The sequence below is a fragment of the Dendrobates tinctorius genome, unplaced genomic scaffold (genome assembly GCF_039654945.1).
Source record: "Dendrobates tinctorius isolate UK_male_01 unplaced genomic scaffold, ASM3965494v1 ptg000129l, whole genome shotgun sequence".
Taxonomy (NCBI): Eukaryota; Metazoa; Chordata; class Amphibia; order Anura; family Dendrobatidae; genus Dendrobates; species Dendrobates tinctorius.
Window position 1 is genome coordinate 42,353,130 of NW_027361797.1, and position 14,308 is coordinate 42,367,437.

The 14,308-nt window shown below is 42.0% G+C and overlaps 1 protein-coding gene across 1 annotated transcript; it reads left to right on the forward strand.

Annotated features, from left to right (window-relative positions):
• Positions 1 to 1,667: 1,667 nt before the first annotated feature.
• On the forward strand, positions 1,668 to 10,182 carry ZP2 (zona pellucida glycoprotein 2). Its single transcript, XM_073543022.1, has 18 exons — positions 1,668 to 1,820; positions 1,903 to 1,964; positions 4,022 to 4,108; positions 4,910 to 4,995; positions 5,464 to 5,601; positions 5,802 to 5,840; positions 6,757 to 6,927; positions 6,999 to 7,095; positions 7,237 to 7,418; positions 7,485 to 7,611; positions 7,680 to 7,858; positions 8,589 to 8,680; positions 8,820 to 8,947; positions 9,025 to 9,214; positions 9,468 to 9,603; positions 9,705 to 9,798; positions 9,871 to 9,960; positions 10,031 to 10,182. Exons 1-18 carry the CDS (start codon positions 1,759 to 1,761, stop codon positions 10,144 to 10,146), a joined length of 2,076 nt encoding a protein of 691 aa, XP_073399123.1. The 5' UTR covers positions 1,668 to 1,758; the 3' UTR covers positions 10,147 to 10,182.
• The last annotated feature ends 4,126 nt before the right edge of the window (positions 10,183 to 14,308 follow it).

The window sequence follows — 14,308 nt, forward strand, 5'->3', positions numbered from 1 at the left end:
TTTTGAAGTGGATCTGCTTAAAATTCCCAATAGAAAAATTCAATTTGAACATACCATTTGAAGAAACCCACACATACAGTGAGCATAGAGGCCATTACTTCATTTTCCTTCTTGAAAAATCCTTTAAATGCAACTAGTGAATCAATTGAAGCAGAAAAAAATCCATGCGCAAAAAGTGCATCAGAAAGTCACATCGAAACCTTCCTAAAAACATGGTTTTCCTATGTGTTTTTTTGAGCATGGATTTTTCAAGCAGATAAATCCATGTAGAAAAAAACCCAGTGAGATTATTGCATGAGGTATGCGTTGCTTATATAGCCCCATCATATTCCACTGTGCTTTATGGACATCATCACTGTCCCCATTGGGGGGGTCATAATCTAAACTTCTTACCAATATGTAATGGGAGGAAACCCACACAATCATGGGAAGAATATACTAACTCTTTACAAATGTTCCCCTTGATGTGAGTTGAACCCAGGACCCCAGTACTGTAATGTAACAATGCTAGCCACTGAAGATACTGGCAGCGACACAATTTTTTGCAACTTGCTTGTTGCGGAACCCTACGGGGGAACCATTCACATGCATTATACCGTGAAGTAGCACCACATAGCGTCACGATGTAGTCCCAGCCTATGGGCTCATTCATATGTCAGTATTTTTAACGTACAAGAAAAACACACTGATTATCCTGATCAGACTGCCATCAGTTTTTCTCATACATGGAGAAAAAAAATAAAGAAAATTTCCCCACCTTCTCCATTCTGACAGTTCGTGAAAAAATTGTCATCCGAGTGGAGTCCGATTATCACAGACCCATAGACTTGCACTACTATTTTTGAACTGACCCTTGGATCAAAATTGGATCTCTCCAATATTTTCCACCAAAACCAGTCGGTCCATTGAAAAAACTGTACATGTACACAGTCCTGTAGAATATCATAGGAACGAGTGCTCTCCACGAAAACCACAGGTAGCACTTGTACGAAAATCTGCATGAGCCCAAGACTGTATTCACACGCAAAGGTCATGCAGTTTCAATGACCAAACCCAATCTCAGGGCATTGAGACGGGCTGGGCTGTTTCACTAGAAGATATAGGGCCTGATTTCACCATCACTTTTTTTTTGGGCCATGAGCTATTCCATGACTTTTTTTCTGCCAAATTCTTCAAAATGACGCAGGCTGTTCACGTATTTGTCGCAACCTTAAAAACGCTCTTTATTTTTGTATTTAATTTGTTTGACATCATTTTAGCTAAAAAAAATTCAAGATGTGCAAAAAATCACCCCAGGGGTGGAGTGCATTTGCGCAAACATTTTGTGGCTTTTTAAAAACCCCAAACGTTGTCAACAAACAAAAAAAGACAAAACAGGTGAACACATATAAAATAGAAGTAGAGGGTGCAAACGAAAAACAGGTGAAAAATAACAAGAAACACACACAAAAATTGCAACAGGAACTAAGTGATTGTGTCGGGAAACAGTGGAAAGTCTGCAGCGGCACCAGGCTACTGATGTCTTCAATTGCTGCATGACCGATGTGTGTGAACGCAGTCTAAAGGGTTTTCTTGGCAGGGACATGTAGAAATGTGATGATAATGATTTTATTTGGAGTAATGGCTTGTGAGCTAATTGTTTGCACCTGACCTGGAGCATGGGGCTCATATAGGCTTCCTGTGGACGGCTCATCACGTACTCACTTGAGGTTCTCTTTGCTGGAGCTGCTGTGGGGAAATTGGGGGTTACTTGCCCTGATGGGGTGCCAGATTAAAGGTCCTAGTGTGCCTATGCTTAATTTTAAGCATTATGTGATAAGGTAATCTGATATAAATGAGGTACTGAGGTTGTAGTTCAGTCTCTTTAAGACCTAGTTTAATATTTCATCTAATCTCTTCCAGGTTCTTACTTCTGTGTGTTCTGTTTGTCTTGTCTGATGCTTTGAAAACAATGGATTTTTCAGGTAAATGGCCATTGTTGTACATAAATGCAACTCCATGCTCAGGGTGTCTTGTATGGGGTTGATTTTCTTTTAATCTTCTACATTTTTGTTCCTCCTCCCACTTCTCTTCTCTGCAAAGGGCGAAGTCCCCAACAGTTTTCAGCACGTAATATTGAAATGTTGCAAGTTTTAAAATCTGCTTGAGAGGTGACTTATCATTTTGTAAATGATAATTAAAAAAAACAAAAAAAAAAAAACACCCACTGCTAGTAGTATGTTGCAGTGGTGTAAACCGTCTGATGGACCCTGTGCTGCCCAACTGCCTCTTCCTGGTATATATGGCAATGTTCTGCTGCTATTGTCTACTTTTAAAGGGGGGGGGGGTGGGAAACAAAACTCTACACCTACCCCCACCCTCTCAATGCGCAGCTTCCATCAGAATGTCTTCTATGGGTGATGTATGACATTGCTGGCCTGTGATTGGATGGCTGTGTGTATGGCAGTGCAGGGACCCAGCGGGTCTCTGCGTCAAAATACACTTTGGCTGATTGTGCCTCCTTGGATGCCCATCCAGCTTGTGCCAGCGGCAAACCCCCCCAACATGGGCCTGGTCGCACCCTCTGCGACTGATCATTTTGTCCCTTCCTGTGATTTACCAACAGAAAATTTGCATTTGCCCTTCATGTGGTAACAGAACAATATGCCTGTGACTTGCTGCAATGTTGCTACTGTTTGGCCTCATTCAAATGTTCCATTATATGTACCCACTATAGTCTATGGGGCTGTTAACATGTCCATGTTTTTCTGGTATCTAGGATGAAAAGTGCCAAAACGGCTAAAGTTGAGTGGGTGGGCACCATGTACGGCACACAGCTGGCATCCATATTCTCTGTATGTAAAGACTTGCTCCCATCAGGTTTTATATTACATTGCAATGATCATATTATACAGCACTGTGCAATTAAAACTGCTCACTTTGCCTTTCTACCCAGTCAATTAACTTTTCTTTTTTTTTTTTTTTTTTTTCTCTGCTTCATGTAGCAAGTCTCTTTCCCTGCAGGAGTCCATATTCCTCTTCAACTCCTGACCCAGCTGCTGCTCCCTCCACCAGGGACTTTTTTTTTTTTTTTTTTCTTCAGTGACTTATGACTCATACAGGGAAAATGGATCTTCTGTTTCTGCATAGAGCGTAGGATTCAGCTAGTCAGTTTATCATCACGTGATGTCATAGACCTAATACAGTAGAGAAGAGTTATCTGGGTAGAAGGGCAAAATGAGCAATTGTAAGTACACAGTGCTGTATAATTACAATATATTAAGAGGTTAAACTGTAATGGGGGGAAGGAGTGGGTCAACATTGTAAAGGATAGGAAAAAGCCTTAAGGCCCCGTTATACATAGCGATGTCCCAGCGATCCGACATGATGGGATCACTGGGACATCGTTAGGCTAATCGCTTGTGAGCTGTCACAAGACAGCCCCTCCAGCGATCAGGACCAGCGATGCTGGTTTCTAATGTAAACATCGGGTATCCAGGAGCCGCAGCTCCTGGATACCTGCTGTTCACCTTGGAAACCGGCATACACGCTGGTTTCCAAGGTAAACACCGGGTATCTAAGAGCCGCGCAGCTCCTGGATACCCGATGTTTACATAAGAAACCAGTGTCGCTGGTCTCTGGCTGCAATGCATGCTGGCCAGCGGGAGACCAGCGATCGAAAAATGGCCCAGGCCAATTGAGCACGATAGCAATACCTGGCAGGGGGACCAGTCGCTGATCCCCCGTCACACACGGCGAGCTCGCTGGCGTGTCACAAAATCAGTAATCTCGCTGTGTGTGACGGGGCCTTTAGTTATCCATATGCAAAAGGGGGTGCGTGTGTGTGTGTGTGTGCGCTCTCCCACACCTATTTAAACATGGACATGTGAATGAGAACTTGGGCCTATTTCAGACCTCCATGTCTAATTTTTTTTTTTTTCTCACTTTTAATAAAAGTGGTTCACACTACCTTAATAGCAGTTACAGCGTTACAGCTACACACTTTGAAATCTGTTTTTGTTTTTTTGTTTTTTAATTCTAGGTACAATTTATTGTCTGGAGGATGAAATTCTAATAAAGAAACCTAAAGATGTTCCACAGCTCGACTGGCAGAAACTCCATGTTGTGGGTAGGTATAAAAGTTCTTGGCTTTTTTTTTTTTTTTTTCCATATGAAAACATGCATCAATTTTGAGCAAAAAAAATAACTGGGGATTTAACCTTACAAGCTCAATTCCTTGTTTCTACCTTAAGCCGTGCAATCAGAGCAAAGATAGTTGCAGGTCAGTCTGGGTCTTGGCCTTTCTCACCAGTAAATGTTGTGACCAGTGGTGCTGTACATGGCAATGCTTGACCACAAGAAGTAAAAAGGTCAACCATAGGGTGCACATGGCTACCACCCAATGTTTCCAACATGTATATCTGGGCACCTAGAACAAAGCTGGTGTAGGTCCACTGGCAGTCATGCAAAGGGACCACGTATACAGATGTACTAGCGTGGCTGTATACGTGGTAGCCGTCTAACCTCCATCAGAACTGACTGCTGGTCTGGATACAAGACCAGAACCATTCAACTTTATGACTGCAACAATAAAATAAACTATGCCACCGTCTATTAATTTGAGCGCCATGTTTTTAGTGCTCTCCTAATGGGGGTCATCCAGGATGGTTTCTCTGGCCCACTATATGCACCTCTAGGCAATATAGGCCAGGTGTCAGTCTAGTTTAACAGTACCCACACTGTTATAGTAAGACTTCATGGACATAACTGGGTATATACAATAGCTTGGATCAGCCAGGGTCTTCTGCCAAACCCCCTCTAAATCATACAGTGGATTCTTCACACCCACCCGTCTTATGTTTAGCATTAAGTGGGTGGGTCTCGAATTTTTTTTTTTTATGGCGCGTTCACTAATATTTTAACTGAACAGATTCTTCAGGATTTGAAGTGGATGCCTGTCACCTCTCTCCTCATGGCAGCTTGCTGACGATCCCTGAAACATGTGTGAATCATGAGGTACTATTACCACTGTAATGAAGCATGTCTCTGGCATCTGTAATCTGGTGCATGTACAGTAGAAATTCCAGTGTAATACAGTAATGGCCTTTAGAAATCTTCTACATGCTGCACGGACTTGGCAGCGTGTCAATTCCTTTGCTGACTTCACAATTTGCAGCTTAATTGAATACTACAGAATGAGCCCCATTGTAAAGCCATATGCAAAAAATGGCAGATAGGTGGCTCAAAAGTCAGTTGTGTTGTCAACATGAACTTTTTTTTTTTTTCTTTGGGGGGAGGGTGGTTTGCCTCAAATAGGTCATGGATTATTCCAAACTTGCTTAGTTACATGATTTAAGACTCAAAGTTGGGCCATGACTTGCACTATTAATACAGATGCTGGAGTTATTAGTCTGTCTTCTCCAGTGTTTTTGGTCTTCCTATAACAATGTGCTAATTCAAGTAACTTTTTTTTTTTTTTTTTAGACTGGAAAACGTGTTGCCCACATATCCTTGTATGAGCACATGCCTAATAAGACTGTTTACCAAGTATCTTGCAATGGTGACCAGGCTGACTCTGACTACATGACACCAATTATCACATGTACTAAGGACTACATTATGGTAAACTGATCCCGTGTTTCCCCCCCCCATCCCTTGGTATTGATAAGATATAAACCGAACTGGTATTATGCTCAGGTGGGGTATTTGCTGGCTGAACTTTTAAGGCATAGAACTTGGTCTCCTAAATAAGTCTGGTTTGGGCTTTAAGTTGTCCGTTCTATTATATCCTAAACTTAATGTCAAACTACACTTTCTTCTAGGCAACGATACCAAGGACACTAACTGGCTTTGACGATGAGGTAGGGTTTGTGAGTGTTAGTGGGTCTACATTACCTAATCTTCTATTAAGAGCGCTATGTAAATATGTTCCAATTGGGAAGTCATTTAATAGCCTGTTCACACTGGCAGAATGTGTGCATCCAATGAAATAGAAACCAGTAATATTTCAGTGCGACGGGGCTGCCGTTGTTCTTGGCAGTCCAGTCATCTTTAAAAAAGACATTATGCTGCCGAGAACAATTCTTTGTTTCAAATCAAAACTTCACCTGACAAATTATTTTGTGTGATCAGCCTGTCTAAACTGCAGGTTTATTGTGAAATGAGCTTTCCTAGGAATGCCCCTTGCACTTCAATGCCTAGCCCATGACTGGTATCAACGGTGCCCAATGCTCCAATCACTGAAGATGGAGCTTAGCCAAGATCTTTCACTATCTGAAATGTACAGTACACTCTTCAGCAACTAAATCGGATCTTAACATGTATATATGTTTGATCCTTGATCTTGACTACCTATGTAACCTATACAGGCTGCAGCTAACATCTCATAACGTAAGTGGTGAGAAACTGGCAAAAGGAGTAATATTCTCTGGCCAGCACCTACACAAATTTCCTTCTTGTAGGGTGACTTGTAAAATTAGTTGGCTCTTGTGCACCTATTATGTTTCATTTGTACCAAGCAGTTGACATTCATTCCCAATTGCATATGCTTCCAAAACTGGACAGACAGTTATACCTAAGGTGTAACTTTCATGGTTATACCATGATTTAATGTTCTGCCCAACTACCCAAAAAAAACAACATGGTAATCCTTTACCTAACTTTGGAGATGTGTAGATGGACCCATAGTTATTGGTTAATGTACCTATAATAACTAAAACCTACCTGCATCTTGGGATCCATTTTCTAACCAATTCTTTTGTATACCTGCTTCTGTAGCTAGTCAGTACGCCGTCTCCAGCATCATCATGGACCATTGGAATTCATAATGGCTCACTCGTAAAAGTCAATGTGGCAGCTGCTAATGCTTATGGATATACCCTGACAAGTGATAGAAATTTCTTAATGATTCGTACTAGATTCGATGCTTTTGGAATCCAAGAAGTCACTGTAAGTCTAATACTACAAGTCGGTGATTGGAATGAAGTGGCGTGATTTTACTAACTGTTCTAAATCCTCAGTATCGAGGTCAAAAGTTCTACCGTGGAAACGTCTCACTGCTCCAGGAGAGGCGCAACCCAAAGATAACCATCGATGTGAAAATTATTTGTGCTAGAGGTAATGGGCTACCCTACTTTCTATATTCCAAGACTGGTGATGGGTCTACTGATATCTTTACATTCCTTCTTCCAAGGGTGTAACTTTTGGCCCTATAAAAATACAAGGTGCACACTTAACTAAGTCAATCTTGTGACCTAGGACCTCCAACATGCAGTAGAACACAGATGACTCTATGGATTCCTCATTTTGATGGTTATCTCCAGCACATTGCTATTTCTGACCAAGACATTCCCTTGACCACATCTGCACTTCAACAACAAGGAATAACTCTAGACACTACAAATGGTGTCCAGATGAACATTGCTCTGACTAAACTGCAGGTACTGTAAAATGAGAATAAAATGGTGACACTTGATAAACCATATTAATCTCTCTCATTTCTGCAGTCTACGACCTTCCCTGGAGGCATGTCTTATCGCTTACCATCTCTAACACTGACCTTCATTATTGATGAGCTGAATGTACCGATGACATTAAGTCCTGAGTGTTTTGTCGAAAACGCCAGTAGTTCTCGTAAGTAAAAGATTCAAGCGGCTTGTAAGTCTGATGCTAATGACTGAGAACTACTACTCTCTAACTAGGAATGGGCTCATGCACAAGAGATGGCTTCATGCAGATTGAAGTATTTGCAGCAAACACAAGCCCCAGTTTGGACTTAAACACTGTCACTCTAAGAGACCCTACGTGTCGGCCACAGGACCGCACCAACAGCAGAATCTTCTTCAAGTTTCCTTTAAGTAGCTGCGGAACTACAAAACAGGTAAAATGTGGATTAGAAGACTTGCTACATCTGGCTAGTTGGTGAAACTGTCCCGCCCCCAAGTAATGTGGGGAGGGCATGTACAAAAATCTCTAGTCAAGTATTTTGCCAACAATTTCCCCACCACTTGTTTCTAAAATGGTAAAATTAGAGCTGACTTGCATTTTCTAGCATTCCATTATGGGTAGGAAACCTTTCTGTGCAGAGTCTTATGCCGGATGGACTTGGACTTGCTCACTTATCGTGTGATCGCTTTGCCATTTATTGCACCAAACGCTTCAAAAAGGAACATGCAGTTCTTGAATCTTGCATACAGTAAAAGGCTAAACTCTTTAGTGCACAATGTAGCATCTTGCAGAAGTCACTGCACCAAATTACAGGCATAAAATCTGGGGATGGTGGGGCTAGAGTAAGTACATTTGTGCAAAATAAGCTTCAAATTTATAATCCCAAATGATTGGGTGAAACATCTGGAAAATGTTTAATCCTAATCAAGAACTAGAAGTTACTTTTATACTCTGCACAACTAGACCCAAAAAACATGAATCTGCCCCTGTAAATACTGGGGTTTCATGAATTGCTGTATTTGCTTTTATTACACTTGCTGCTGAGACTCTCCTTACTTTGCCTTTGACTCCTTCCCTTCATGTTGTGCGTTAATCTTCTAATTGGTCCACTTTTGAATTATATAAATGCACTGACTCTCTACTAAATCACTTGTAATTCTTAGTATGTAGCTGGAAGACTCTTCTATGAAAACGAAGTGAGCGCCCTATGGAAGAATCTTCCACCAAGGAGCATTTCAAGAGACAGTGAATTAAGGTATGTCTAGAGATCATTGGCAATTTTGGCTTGCAAACATTGAAACTGTACATCACGTCTCTACCAGGTAGATTAGCACTGAGAGTTTATCTGCAAAAGCCATGTCTAATCAAAATATTGCAAACTTTGTTTTCAACAGAGAGACTGTCTGGTGTTTCTATAATGGCTCTGACTTGAAAACTATTAATGTAAATGTGGTCACTCTACCACCCCCAGTTTCCACCAGAAATGATGGCCCTCTTTTACTTGTGATTGATATCTACCCAGGTATGACATTGGAGAGGAGCACCTCTTTGGATAGTACACTTGCAGCACAAACCAACAACTATATCTTTCTCTCAAAGATCTTTCTTACCAGAGACCTTACAGTGAAGATCAATATCCTGTTGTGAAGGTCTTGCGTGAACCAATCTTCTTAGAAGTGCAGGTTTTGAATCGTAATGATCCTAACATTGAGCTGGTCTTGGATGACTGCTGGGCAACCATGTCTCAAGATGCAAATGCTTTGCCCCAGTGGAATGTTATAGTTGATGGGTATGTATATTGGATACACTTGACTCTCTAAAGATCTAAATTTCTTGACCACAGATCTATTCAAGACCCAAAGTATTAATGGGAAAAATGGAAGTGGTGGCAGGATGCATCCAACACAACTTGGCTTGGTGTTGGCACTTGTAGTGCATTATAAAGCCTCTTCAAGCTTTGTTTTTGGGCCCTTTGAGGAATTTAGCTTTCCTTTCACAGCCCTGAATTTTTTTTTATTTTTTTTTTTTTTTCCCCCTTTTAGTTGCCAAGAAAGTCAGGACAACTATCTCACAATCTTTCATCCTGTTGATATTTCTGTGCCAAAAGCTACACACCGCAAACGGTTTGAAGTGAAGGCCTTTGCTTTCATGCAGGGTGGGGAACTATCAACCAACTTGGTAAGTATTTGACAAAAGCCTTACCAAAAAATAAGACATTTGCCACTTATTTTACACTCATGGCCCTCTTTAAGACATTAATCTGTGGCTATTGTTCATAGGTCTACTTTCACTGCAGTGCCATTATATGTAACATCAATTCTCCAGACTCTCAACTCTGCACTAAGAGGTGTCTCTCAGGCAGGAGAAGAAGGGGTACGTGTTCTGACAATTACTCATCGCCCAGATCTGGCACCTAAATGATACTGACAAATCTCTTCCTTTTAGATGAACTCTTCCTGAACAGGCACTCTAACTTGGCCAGCCTTCCCGGTCCTGTATTGCTGGTGGATTCTGAGCCTTTCCTGAGTCTTGATGGTAAGATTTTGCCCTGCTGTTTTGCCTGATGTCTTAGTTCAGGAAGTAATAACTCTTCTATTCCTTCTAGATGAACAAGACATTGTTAAGCAAGTGACTATTGGAGTACTGCCGGCCTTCGCTCTGGTTGCTGTGATTGTTCTAGTAGCTCTGTTGATTCACTTCCGACATAAATCAAAGTCTTAAATTAAAGGGCTATTTTGTTATGTGTTACAACAAAAATGACTTGTGTCTTATATTGACTTGTCTACGTAAATTCTAAAGTTGTTTGCAAGGGGGGGGGGGGGGAAGGAAAAATGCATGTCAGTGGCTGGCTTGTTTCAGTTGACTAGATTCAGGAAGGGTTAGTGTGACTGGTGTTTAGAGATATGCTAGCTCACTAAGAAGTCACATCCACACTTTGGGCACCACGAGAAGCATTGGGACAAGGACACTTTAGCCTCAGTCACACCAATATTTGTCACCAGTGTTTATCTACTAAAATTAGGAGTGGAACCTGAAGAGGAAACTATTAAAAGAATAACACCAGTTCTGTGTGGCATAGAAATACTTGTGTGGTGGGCAACAGATACGCCACATTGGCTGCACCAGACTGACATCACACTTCTGAATGGTGTCTAGATCTAAGGTGGTCTTGGCTATGCACACAGACCCTTGTCCCAAAAAACCCACAATCACCAGTGATGTATCTAGATTTCTGTGGGCCCTGATGTAAAACTTAGGGGGTGGTCAGTTATAAGGGCTCCTGTGATGTCCTGGTGCCTTTCTTATTACAACACATATAATTAAAAAAAAAAAAAAAAAAAGCCCTGAGTTCTTCACACTTCCATTATGCTGCCCCTGACTGACAGTGTAAGTAGGGGGTATGGAGCCCATGGCTTGCTACCAAAATACTGATTACAAAATCAGTGGGTTCCACGACCTTTACAGGCCCGGTATCCACTGCAATTGTCAATCCCACTCCATTACTTTTGCCACTCAGTCTAAATCATAATGACCATGAAAAGTTATAAATCCTGAACTTGCTAATTGTATAGATGGGCATGTGGTTCTCAAATGGCTAACACTTTTCTTCCTCCCCTTTAGTATGACTGCAATCAAACAGACCCCTAAAATATAACTATATATATATATATATATATATATATATATATATATACACTAATAGATCTGAGAAAATTCTTGACTGTCAGTGGAGGTTAGCACTTAGTTTCTACTGTGGCGTCCCAACACAGCTCTCCCTTCAGAACTTGTATATATGCATAGCATAAGGTGTAGTACAGGTGTCACACCCTTACAGTTTGGGATAAGTGTATGGCAAAATGCTTCAATTGATGGCATTCCAGAAAAAAACAAAACTCCCTACCATACATGTGGAGGGTATATAACAATACAGAACTGTCTTAAAGGGAACTGTGGGGAACTTAGACTCCCCAACTTCCCCCCCCCCCCCCCCATATCGTGGCCTTCATAAAATAACCATTTCATAGGTGATGACATAGTAACCAGTACTCTCTTGCTATCATCAAAGAACATTGACTACCACTCATCAAATGGGGACACAACCCCTGTTCTCATGAGTGTTGTGCGCAGCAATGCAGGCATTGTGCATGACAAATCTCGCTAATGTCTGCTTTCGGTGACTGACTGTCATTTAGACGGCAGCAATTCGCTTTGTGGTTACAGTAAGGTGACAGCTATAGAACACTGCTTACTCCATGTATAGGGCATGGCAGGACACAGATTCAAAGATCTAATTTATCAGCTAGCAGATCAGTTGGAGTCATCAAAATACTTCTAAATTTTGTGGAAAAGATTAAAGTTTGAAAATCGCAAGTTCTACCCACTTATATAAAAGGGGCAGTCCACTGTAAAACAACTCCTCTGCGTCCCTGTTTCTCCCTTGTAAAATAATATGTACACTCATCTGGTATCAGCACTGGATCTCCTGGAGAACTTGTGGCATTGTCAATCATGTAATCCATGGTGCCATCAGTGTTGGCTCCATTCTCTTCACCTTTTGGACAAATCTATTACCTCCAGAGTAAGTGAGCTGAAGAGGCAAATTTTATAATGGATAGGTGTGGGTTTTTTTTTTTTTGTGAAAATTTATTTTCATCACTTTTAAAGAACTTGGTATTTCCATAATCATACTGACCTGAAGCTTCATATTGACAGGTCATCTTACTATATGGAGGACACAGTAAACAATAGTGATGGGTAGAGTTAAGCGAAACAGGTCGAAAAATGTCAAAAGTTGCTGACTTTTGGCAAAGTCAGGTTTCATGAAACGAAACCCGACCCTAGGATGAGGTCGGCGACTTGCGCACTAAAGTCACGTTTCAAAAGTTTGTTTTGCGCTCTTTTTCAGCCAATCAGGATCCACGGACACTGTGGGCAACGTGATGACATAGGCAGGGGTCACCACCATCTTTCAGAAGGGCATGCAAGTGATTGGCTTGCTTTGGTGGGCGTCACAGGGGTTATAAAAGGGCGTGCACGCCGACCGCCATCTTACTTCTGCTGATCTTAGCATAGGGAGAGGTTGCTGATTCTGTAGGCAGGGAAGAAGAAAAAATAACTGCTTCTGCTGCTAGCGATTTTGCCTGTACAACACACCAGTCACTGTGTGTGCAGTGCAAGGGGAGGCTATATTGTGGTGGATCAGCGGTGTTGGTTGTTGGGCTGCCTTCTAAGGCTTCCTGACAGCTGCATTGCTGTTTACCCACTGCTCTGCAAACTGCTTTTTTTTTTTTTTTAAAAGCAATCCCAATTTTTTTTTTTTTTTGTCCTGCTGAGGTACTGAGCGTGCATTTTTTCACACCATACAGCGGTGTACGCTCCTCCACACAGTACCGTGTAATGGCTGTTATCACAGCCACAGTCAAGCTATCTGTGTGTCACTCTGTGAGAATAAGTCGAGGACATGTTCCGTTCTTACAGACCTGCACCTACTAGTTTTGTCTAGCTTTCAAACAGTTAAATATATTTGCTGTTTGATCACATTCAAAACTATAGAGAGACAGCGTGTCAGTCAGTATACTTAAAAAACACGGAGCTTGACAATTTTACTTACACCGGACAGCCGTGTACGTGCACGCTCCTCTCAGTACTGTGTAACGGCTGTTATCACGGCCACAGTGAAGCTATCTGTGTGTCACTGTGGAAGGATAAGTGGAGGACTTGTTCTGTTCTTACAGACCTACACTCTAGGGAGATTCCTATTCTGCCCAATTCTACATACACCTTGTAGTTTGTGATACGCTAGCCAATTTCTGTCTGTGACATAGCACTCTGATATTCAGTGGGCCTCACACAATCCAAAAGTGTCCAGTGTCCACTAGTGTGTGCAGAAATTCAAAATCTCCCTTATCCTGTAGTCACTTTTTTCACACCTGTGCCATCGAGCCTGTGACATAGCGCTGTGATATTCAGTGGGCCTCACACAATCCATAAGTGTCCAGTGTCCACAAGTGTGTGCAGAAATTCAAAATATCCCCTGTCCTATAGACACCTTGTACCTTGTTTTACATTACTATATAGTTTGTTGGATTTTGTCTACATTTCTACCAAAAATGAGGAAGGCTGGTGGAAGAGGCCGTGGAATTGGGCGGGGGTTGGCAGCTGGTAATGGTGGTGGATCTGATGGTAGAGGCAAGAGCAAAATAGGACCGAATGCAGGAGGTGTTGAGCCTGCGTCATCGTCTGCCTTCGAAGGCTTAGTTTTCTAGGAGTTGGCAAACCGCTTTTAAAGCCAGAGCATCAGGAAAAAGTTGTCTTACATTGCTGACTCAGCCTCCAGCTCTATCGCCTCCTCTTCTTCAGTTGTAAAAAGTAAAAGCACTGAGTCGTCATTGGAGGCTCATGTTCATGAACCACACCTTTCCTTGTGTCCTTCACCCCAACCAAGATTGAAGGATGACGCAGGCCATACTACTGATTACTCCATGGAGCTGTTTTCACATACCATGCCTGGATTATCAAGTGAAATGGTGAATTACCCAGGCCAAGATGAATCTGACATGGAGTGCACTGATGCACAGCCACTGATAGATGATTCTGCTGGTACATTAACTCAGAGCACTACATTGTCCTCGCAGTGTACAGAGCCAGATTCTGACCCTGATGAGACTCAGGTGCCCCTTCCTGCACACTATACCACCATACACGGTGACACAGAGGAAGGTGCACATGACATTGAAGAGGAGGTGATGGATGACCCAGTTGTTGACCCAGATTGGCATTCATTGGGGGAAGAGGGTGCTGCTTCCAATAGCTCAGATGAGGAGCATCCACAGAAGACATCGACATCGCAACAGCTGTTATCTGGCAGGCCCGGAGCACTCCA

Bases quoted from the DNA above. Each gene is read 5' to 3' on its own strand.
- ZP2 (XM_073543022.1), top strand. From the start codon at position 1,759: ATGGGGTGCCAGATTAAAGGTCCTAGTGTGCCTATGCTTAATTTTAAG. The intron at 6,928-6,998 runs GTAAGTCTAATA...CTAAATCCTCAG, and splicing joins TTGGAATCCAAGAAGTCACT to TATCGAGGTCAAAAGTTCTA. The intron at 8,948-9,024 runs GTATGACATTGG...TTTCTCTCAAAG, and splicing joins TGTGATTGATATCTACCCAG to ATCTTTCTTACCAGAGACCT.